The sequence below is a fragment of the Sceloporus undulatus genome, chromosome 3, assembly GCF_019175285.1.
Source record: "Sceloporus undulatus isolate JIND9_A2432 ecotype Alabama chromosome 3, SceUnd_v1.1, whole genome shotgun sequence".
In the NCBI taxonomy this organism is placed as follows: domain Eukaryota; kingdom Metazoa; phylum Chordata; class Lepidosauria; order Squamata; family Phrynosomatidae; genus Sceloporus; species Sceloporus undulatus.
This window is the reverse complement of record NC_056524.1, coordinates 65,432,689-65,441,781: the sequence shown is the minus strand read 5'-3', so window position 1 is coordinate 65,441,781 and position 9,093 is coordinate 65,432,689. Positions and strand designations below refer to the sequence as shown.

General features: G+C 48.4%; 2 protein-coding genes across 2 annotated transcripts in view; one reads left to right on the top strand and one right to left on the bottom strand.

Moving 5' to 3' along the window:
- Nucleotides 1–335, bottom strand: part of LOC121925807 (cilia- and flagella-associated protein 298-like) — a 3,351-nt gene extending 3,016 nt beyond the window's left edge. Inside the window, exon 1 of the mRNA XM_042458384.1 lies at nt 243–335. Coding sequence (XP_042314318.1) covers nt 243–335 — 93 coding nt within the window. The remainder of the gene's footprint in view (nt 1–242) is intronic.
- Nucleotides 336–387: 52 nt separating this feature from the next.
- PAXBP1 (PAX3 and PAX7 binding protein 1) overlaps nt 388–9,093 on the top strand; it is a 39,501-nt gene continuing 30,795 nt past the window's right edge. The window contains exons 1-4 of the mRNA XM_042458382.1: nt 388–434; nt 841–1,067; nt 1,510–1,731; nt 3,184–3,287. Coding sequence (XP_042314316.1) covers nt 388–434; nt 841–1,067; nt 1,510–1,731; nt 3,184–3,287 — 600 coding nt within the window. The remainder of the gene's footprint in view (nt 435–840; nt 1,068–1,509; nt 1,732–3,183; nt 3,288–9,093) is intronic.

The following is a 9,093-nucleotide window of genomic DNA, read 5'->3' as shown; positions in this document are numbered from 1 at the left end:
CATGAAATGCCATGTTGTGGCCTTATGATGCCCCTCATGTGCAGCGCTGTTTGGGTGCTGGCACAATGGATGTCATCATGGCTCACGCTGTCTGGGTGGGCGTGCACCAAGATGGCAGCACGCGGTAAGGGCTTTGAGCATGTGAACACTCAGCCCTATCTGAGCCCTAGTTCAGGTGCATTCCGGCATAAAGTGCCGGTCTGTAAACCTGCTCTGTCATATGAAATTTCTAGCAACAGCACCTTCATCTTATGAGGTGAACACTCATCAAACCCAGCAGAACCAAACACTGGTTCAGCACTAGCTTTTTCTGTGCCTCCCATGTTGTAGACCATAATTGGTTCAGAAAATTGCCATGACCAATGGTGTTAAAAGCTGCTAAGTGGTATGGAATCTAATAAGATTATACTTCTCTTGTCTATCAGCCATCAAAGGTTGTCCGTCAGGGTGCACATTTGTTTCTGTACTATAGACAGATCTAATGGAGAATTTAGATGGCTCTGAATAAACAGTTTCCTCCAGAAAAGGCTGGAGTTGAGCAGCCCTAGTCACTTGAGCATCTTGTGACATATTAGGAGGGCATATTAGCAACTGGACAATAGTTATTCCAGTTCTCTGGGTTTAAAAGGGCCTTTGAAATACATATATACATACGTGAACATATCCATTGCGCAAATACCAGTAGTTCATTATTTTCAAGTCCTATAGGAGCATGTGCACAGCTGTTATTGAATGTATCAGTACATTAAAATAAAACCATATGTAAACATTTTCAATATGACATCAAAGATATCAAATGATGCAAGTACATTTTACATTTCACATGTTCAAATGAAAAAGAAGAAATAACTTTTTCAGAACAACACTTGAAATTGAGACTTGTTTTACAGTTGAACAATCTGCAGACAAAACAGGACAGGCTAAAGATTCAATTCAGGAAGATGGTGCTGTAAATAGTGAACTAGGAGAAGAGGAGATGGAAGTTGAAAGTGAGAAGGAAGAAGAAAAAACGAAAGCTGCAGGAGCATTTTCAAGTGCTTTGTCATCTCTGAATGTTTTACGTCCAGGTTAGTTCATTTTCCTGCAGTGAAAAAGATTATGGTGGAAGGGGTTATTTCTTTTTCTTACTGGATAAGCAGAGCCATGTCAACCATTGGGCTTTTAATCTTCTGTTGGATGATACTTCATCCATTTCTTGTACTTTAATCTTCACATCATCAAGGTGTTTCTGGAACACTTGTTCATTCTATCTAAAATTCTGGTTACAGCCTGTTTTTTCTTACCTCTGAAATAGTATGGGAAGAGTGGAGCCTTTTAAGTTCTTGTTAATTTTTTAATTATTTAAAGTGCTGCAAGAGGAGGAAGTGATTGGCATCTGATGCCAGCCAGATTTGGGGGTGGGGGGGGGGGGGGTGATGACATTTTGCCTGTTACTCAGATTTAGCCTGATGGAATTATAATGTGGGCATTGAAGTGGTTCTTTAAAAAAACTTGAACCTTTTTTTCTAGGAGAAATTCCAGATGCTGCTTTTATTCATGCTGCTAGGAAAAAGCGTCAAATGGCTCGTGAGCTTGGGGACTTTTTACCCCTTGACAATGATCCTGGGAAAGGCCGCCTTGTTAGAGAAGATGAAAATGATGCTAGTGATGATGAAGATGATGATGAGAAGCGAAGAATAGTCTTTTCAGTGAAAGAAAAGTCTCAAAGACAAAAGATTGCAGAGGAAATAGGTGAGTTGGGATGGAACAGTTGCAATAAATTTTCAAGACTTATGCTTGGATTCTTAAAGTAGGAGACTGAAATTGTTTATGTTTCAAAACTAGAGTTTTCATTGTCTTCCTGGCATGAATCTGCTGGTGGAAGGAGGTAGATGGAAGTTAAAAATTCTAGAGCCTTCTCCCAAAAAGCTTCATTCTGTGGTTTTTATGAGTGGTGCAAGGTGCAATGCAAAGAAAGAGCAATCACCAAAAATCAGCTACATTGCCAGATTTCCATCAGAGTGTATTTTCAGTTGCCTTAGAATGAGGGAAATTAGAATTGGAATTGAAATTCTGTTTCATGGTTTCTGATCTTGGTTTACAAGCAGACTATAACTTCTCTTGGTGCTATATTTATATATTAGCCTTTGCATGTAACACATAAAATGGGGCTTGACTAGTTCAGATAAATTAGTAAAAGTTTGGACCAAATCCAAGCTATAGGAATATGTAACTTTGTGGCTTATGAACCTGATGCCCATTTCAATGTTTTATTCAAGCTAGGCCCTTGTTTCACTGCCAGTTCGTTTTTGGTCTGGTGCAGAAGGCATACAGACACCAGGTTGTTTGCACAATGAAGGAGACTTCTGATGTGCTAACTATATGCACTGAGATCTTTTTTTTTTAAATGTGGCAAATGGCTTTGAATCTTTCTTTGACAATTAAAAGAATGATTGTTTGGATGGTATTATCCCTCTCATGATCTAAAAAATTAGCTCTGCATCTATATAGAAACTTATGTGTTGTTCACCTTGCCCTCACCATTCTCCCACAAGATAAATTCTTTGTGAAATAAGAGTTTCAGAAGCAGTTTGTGTTGTTTCATGAAGGTTCACAGGGGGAAAATTGCATTGGTTTAGCTGAATTACATTGTCTTTGTCTTAGTCAAAGTGGCTTTCCCTGAATAACTTTACGGAAAATATAAAATACCTGAGCATCCCAGCACATGTTGGGATGCTCAGATATTTTATATTTCCTGTAAAGTTACGGCTTTGACCATATTTGATACTTTAGCATCCTATGCAATGCAGGACTGGATAATCTTACTGGGCAGGTTGGGGCTACGGCAACCGCATGCTGCTGCCCCAATCTGCCTTAAAGCCACTCAAAAAAAGGAGCAGCAAAAAACAGTTTTGTGTCCGTGCTACAACCAGAAGCCGGCTTTATAATGTTCCATTGGCGGGTGGCATGTAAATGCCACACCGCCAAAGCGTTATGAAGCTTCCCCCATGTAAACAGCCAGCCAGCTTGGGAGCATGCGTCATGTAAACACTGTGCTCCCAAAACTCTTACTTTGACATTTCTCCCTGGAATAAGAGTACATTTTTGCCCCTTTCACTGAAAACAACATACCTTTGAATATTGCATTCCAGTTTCATACAGTTCCCTTGTATTTTATTCCTGTTGTTGCACTTTTGTGCTTAGGTATTGAGGGAAGTGATGATGAAGCTCTGCTTGCTGGAGAACAGGATGAAGAACTCAGTCGATGGGAACAAGAACAGATACGCAAAGGCATTAATATACCTCAGGCATGTATTCAAATAACTCTGAAATTTAATTTTGGGTCATAGTGATGACCACTTAGCCAAAACTATCACTCCAGTCATCATCTTACTCCATTTGCCAGCGGATATAAGAGATATGAATGAAGAGCTCCTGAGGCACTGGGATTTTGTATTAGAGTGTGTGGGATAAAATGTCTCCTGACAGGTCATAGTCCCTCTCACATACTTCTTTCTCAGACTGGCTCAGTTGCCACCAGAGTTTGGTAATTTAGTTGAACGTCTTTCACACTGAAATGGGACCTGTATAGAGCTGTAAAATGTATTAAAAGTTTTGACTCCAAAGGAGGGAAAAGTTTCCAAACCTCCGAAATACATGTAGTATTTATTTTCATATCAGTCCTAAAACTATTTTACTGCTTTAGCAATCTAAAATGCTGCATTCATAACTTAATTTGCATATAAAATTGTATCATTTGGTGGACTTAGAAAATTTAAAGCTAGAAAAGTCTTAGTTTTGTACAAGCAAATGTACAAAATTGTGTATACCCTGTACTAAGAAGGGAGCTGAGAAATGCCTATGTTTATTATCTTTAGCCATCTTAGAAGTAAGAAAAACAAAAACATGAACTACAAATTTTGTAATATTATTGAGACAGAAAACAGTTTCATACAGTCTTAAAGATTAGGCTAGCAGGACATAATATTTTTTTTCTCATAATTGAAAATACTGAGATCTTCAGTAATATATTATCCTAAGATAATGTATCTTATCATGTGAATGCTTCTCTCTTGAAGGTGGCAGTATCCACTTGGTGGAAAATGTATCTTGTAAGTTAATGTCATATTATATAGTACACAAAGTAATTATAATTCTCTAATTTCCCAGCAGAGAAGGAGCCGAGCCTCCTTGATATTGGGTAACTCCGCCTCTTTGGCACCTGGTAGGCAGGGAGATAAAAAACAAAGGCCAGGGGCCGCCCCCCGCCTCTATGGGCGGAGTGACCCCTTGCATCCCCAGTCTTCTTCCTGCCTCGCTCCTGCTAGGACGCATCTTTTACAGCTCTAGGCTTCTGTTTTTGGTTTGTTGCTCCTTGGCTCTCCTGGCTCATCTGACTCTTCCTCCCTACCCTTTTTTCCTTTAAAAAAAAAGGGGGGGGATTTTCCTACCCTCCTTTCTCCTTCCCTTCCCTTTTCCCAATCCTTCTTTGAAGATGGACCTAGTCAGGGAGGACAGCCTTCAGGGAGAGCCAGCTTCCACCCTACCCGGGCCAGCCCTGGCTTTGCCGGCTGCAGGCCCTGGGTCTTCCCCCTCTGATGGACCGGTGGAAGCGCGGCAGCAGCCGACAGAGGGGACCCCCCTCCCTTCGGCTGCAGAGGCCGCGGCCTCCCAAACGACCCGGCTAGGGTCCGTGCAGGGAGAGCCCATTTCCATCGACTCTGAAGACCCAGAGGACATTGTGAGTAACCCCCCTTCCCCTGGGACGGTGCGGTGGCTCAGGTCATTCATCCGCCGGGAGGCTCCATCCTTAGCCAGGGCCCACTGGTCGGAGACCGACCCCACAGGGTTGCGCCCCTTCGGACCCGGCTCACCGGGCTGGGGCGGGGGATTTTTCCCGGGGGGAGGGCCCCTCTGGATGTGGCCGGGCCCCCTTCCACCATTTGGCCCCCCGTCAGGCGGCGGTTTCCCCTTCCTTCCCTGCGACCTCCGTTCCTCTGAGCCGCCTCCTGGGGGCTGCCATCTTGGCGAGGCTCACCAGCAGGGCCGCAGGGCCCAGCATGGGGGCCGCCATCTTGGGGCGGAACCGGAAGTCCGCCAGGACGGCCGCGTGCTGTCCCGTGGGGGCCGCCATCTTGGGGCGGAACTGGAAGTCCGCCAGGGCGGCCGCGTGGCCCACCATGGGGGCCGCCATCTTGGAGCGGACCCGGAAGTCCGCCAGGAAGACCACGCGGACCGCCATGGGGGCCGCCATATTGGGGTGGACCCGGAAGTCCGCCAGAGCGGCCGCATGGTACACCATGGGGGCCGCCATGTTGAGGCGGACCCGGGGGCCCGCCATCTTGGCCAACCAAACTCAGTCAGCTCCCAGCCCCCCCCAGGAAGGGGGAGATAGGCCCTCCGCCGACCATAGCCCCTCCCATTCCGCCAGCGAGCCTTCCGAAAGGGCCCCACAGGGAGAAAAAAGGGGGGCAGCCCCCACTGTCTCTGACAGAAGGGCCAGGACTTCCAGCGAGGGATCCGGGGGTCGTTGGGATCCGGTTTCGTCTGGATCCAGAGCAGATGAGGGCAGTGACTCCTGCTCTGGTTCTGATTCAGAGCAGTCCTACCGCCCCCCTGCCAAGAGGGCCAGACATGCCAAATCCACCCCTAAACCCATACGCCCCCGCTCCACCCATTCCTCCAAGGAGGAGTCCTCGGGGATTCCTCTCAATTCATCAAACTCTGAGCCTGAAGAAGGTGAGCTGTCTCTCGACGAGGGTGACAGCACCAAGGACACTACCATGTCCTCACGGTTGTTTAGGCCAGAGGATTATGCACCACTCATTAAAAAGACCACAAAAACGCTGGGCATCAGCCTGCCTTCTAGTCAGCCGCTCCCCCTCGAGTCAGATCTGCCCAGGGTCAGTGAGGACCTGTTTCCAGTCACAGCGTCCTCGGTCCAAGAGATCCCATGTCCCTCTAATATCATGCAGATTATCAAGGACGAATGGAATAGCCCCGCAGCTAGCAGACCTTCTCACAGCGTTACCAGAAAACACTATATTCTGCAGCCAACTGTCATGGACAGACTCAAGATCCCCGTAGTTGATGCCCCGGTATCCGCCCTTGTCTCTTCAGCTGTCTTCAGCAGAGATGGCGAAGATACCCTCAGAAACCAGGAGGATAGAAGGGCAGAGGGTGCCCTCAAAAGGGCCCATGAGGCCATGTCTATAGCCATTAGGGCCGATACCACCGTGTCCATGGTCATGCATGCCAATCTCCAGTGGTCCAGAGACCTACTTGATCTTCTCCTCAATGCAGATGCCAGGGTTAGACAGACAATCAATAAGATCATTAAGGCATCGGCCTTTGCAGCAGATGGCACACTCGATGCCATACAACAGACCGCTAGAGCACAGGCGGCGACCGTGGCGGTCAGACGCAGCTTTGGCTAAAAAATTGGAACGTGGACACTAAGTCCAAACAAAACCTAGCCTTTACTCCCTTCCATGGCTCTAAGCTTTTTGGGGAATCTCTAGACCCTGTGTTGATTGAGGGAAAGGACAAGAAAAAGGCATTGCCTTCAGCCAAGAAAAAAGAGGATAGGAGACAGTTTAGGAATCGCTCTGCCTATCATTCCTCTAGGCCCTTTTTTCCTGCTAGCTCCAATTCTAACTCCTTTCAAGCCAGGGAGTCCAGGTCCACCAGGCCACGGTGGGGAGACTCCAAGTTCCCCAAACACAACAAACCCTTCTTCCCCAACAAGGAAGGAGGAGGTCCCAAGCCTACTCGAAAAAACCAACAACAATGACGGGGTCCCTCCAGTAGGGGGCAGACTACAGGGGTTCGTACACATTTGGGAGACATCCACATCAGACAAGTGGGTCCTCGACACGGTGCGTCACGGCTACAAGCTAGAATTCCACCGAAGACCTTACGACAGGTTCGTTCCATCGCCAAGATCAAACGACCCCTGAAGACATCGCCTCCTACTGGAAGAAATCGATCGACTTCTCTCCATTCGAGCCATCGAACCTGTTCCAGACGACCAAAAAAGACAGGGATGCTACTCAACCCTATTCTTAGTCCCCAAGAAAAATGGGTCATGGAGAGCCATACTAAACCTGAGAGGCCTGAACTTCTTTATTCGCAGAAAGAAATTCAGGATGGAAACACTGAAGACCATCTTAGACAGCCTTCAACACGGAGACTTTCTGGCTTCGCTGGATCTTCAGGATGCTTATTTACATATCCCTATTCACCCTTCATCATGTCGCTTCCTTCGGTTCAAATATGGCAAGAGGCATTTCCAATACAGGGCATTGCCGTTCGGCCTTTCCTTGGCTCCCAGGGTGTTTACCAAAGTTTTGGTGGCTCTGGTTGCCCATTGGAGGTCTCACCGCATTCACGTTCATCCTTACCTGGACGACCTCCTGATCAGGTCTCCTTCCATCCGTCAGGCGAGACTCGATACCACCGCAGTCCTCAGATCACTCCAACTTCACAGCTTTCTGATCAACCTAGAAAAGAGTTCTCTTCAGCCCAGTCAGACGATCACCCACCTCGGAGCCAGGATAAACACCCAAGCTTGGTTGGTCGGACTTCCGCCAGACCGAATCCACGCCATCCAATCTTCAATTCAGGGAATCTTCTGCTCTCCGAGGGCCACCTTGCAACAGCTCGCCCGCCTCCAAGGCCTGATGATTGCCACCATCGAGTGTCTCCCCTGGGCGAGGCTCCACGCCAGGCCTCTCCAGTGGCTGCTTCTTCCTCACCAGTGAGCCATTGCTCTCAAGAAGTCCAAGTTAATTCTGGTCCCGACCGCCATACGTCAATCCCTCCGGTGGTGGACCTCACCGGCGATACAGAAGAGCAGGCTCATTTGGCAGCCCGACAAAGTCCAGATCACAACGGATGCCAGCCTCAGGGGCTGGGGTGCATTCTGCGGAACCCAACTGGCCCAGGGTCAATGGAGTCCCAGGGAGGCGAGCCACAGCATCAATTGGCTGGAGCTTCGAGCAATCCGTCTGGCTCTGCTGTCCTTCAAACAACTGATCCGTCACAAGCCGGTCCTGATCAGGACGGACAACATCACAGCCAAGGCCCATGTCAACCGACAAGGGGGGATGAGATCTCGATCCCTGATGGACGAAGCTCAGGCCCTGCTGACCTGGGCAGAAGACAACGTTCTCTCCCTAGAGGCCGAACATCTACAGGGTCAGCTAAATTCAAAAGCAGATTGGCTAAGCCGAACCGACATAGACCAAGGAGAGTGGAGCTTGCACCCAGAGGTGTTCCAGATGATCTCGCTGGAGTTCGGCCTTCCGATGTTGGTCCTCTTCGCCTCTCCGGTCAACGCCAAGACTCCGAGATTCTTCTCAAGGTTTCGGACACAGGGTGCGGAGGACTTCGACGTCCTCAATTGCCGCTGGCCAGTGGGCCTACTCTACGCATTTCCACCGACCTCCCTGCTGACGCGCTTTCTGGCCAGGGTACGGAGAACCAAGGCAGAGGTCATCTTGGTGGCTCCAGCATGGCCCCACCGTCCTTGGTATTCGGAGATCCTCAGTCTGACTACAGCAAGTCTTCCTCTTCCACCCAGACCGGACCTGCTGTCCCAAGGTCACGTTCACCACCCAGATCGTTCCTGGCTTCAGCTTCACGCCTGGAGATTGAGCGGTTCATGCTAACAGGCTATGGCTATTCGCCGGAGGTGATTGAATCCATCCTGGCTTCCAGGCGCCCATCGACCATCAAAATTTACGAATACACCTTTAAGGCTTTTAAGCAATGGTGCAAGCGAAAAAAGAGAGATTTTTTTCGGATAACGGTCTCCACCCTTCTCCAGTTTCTCCAAGATGGGGTTGACCAAGGTCTCCGGCCTAACACGGTTAAAAGACAGATCTCAGCGGTCACGTCCATCCTCCCCCACGAGGAGGCAGCCCTAGTTTCCCAGCACCCTCACATTCGAAGGCTTCTCAAGGGAGTGTCCAACAGATCTCCTCCGACGATTCACCGCTTTCCTTCCTGGGACCTACACAAGGTCCTAAAGGCGTTGACAATTGGTCCCTTTGAGCCATTGAGAGAGGCTTCTCTCAAGTTCCTCACTTTCAAGACATTGTTCCTCACGGC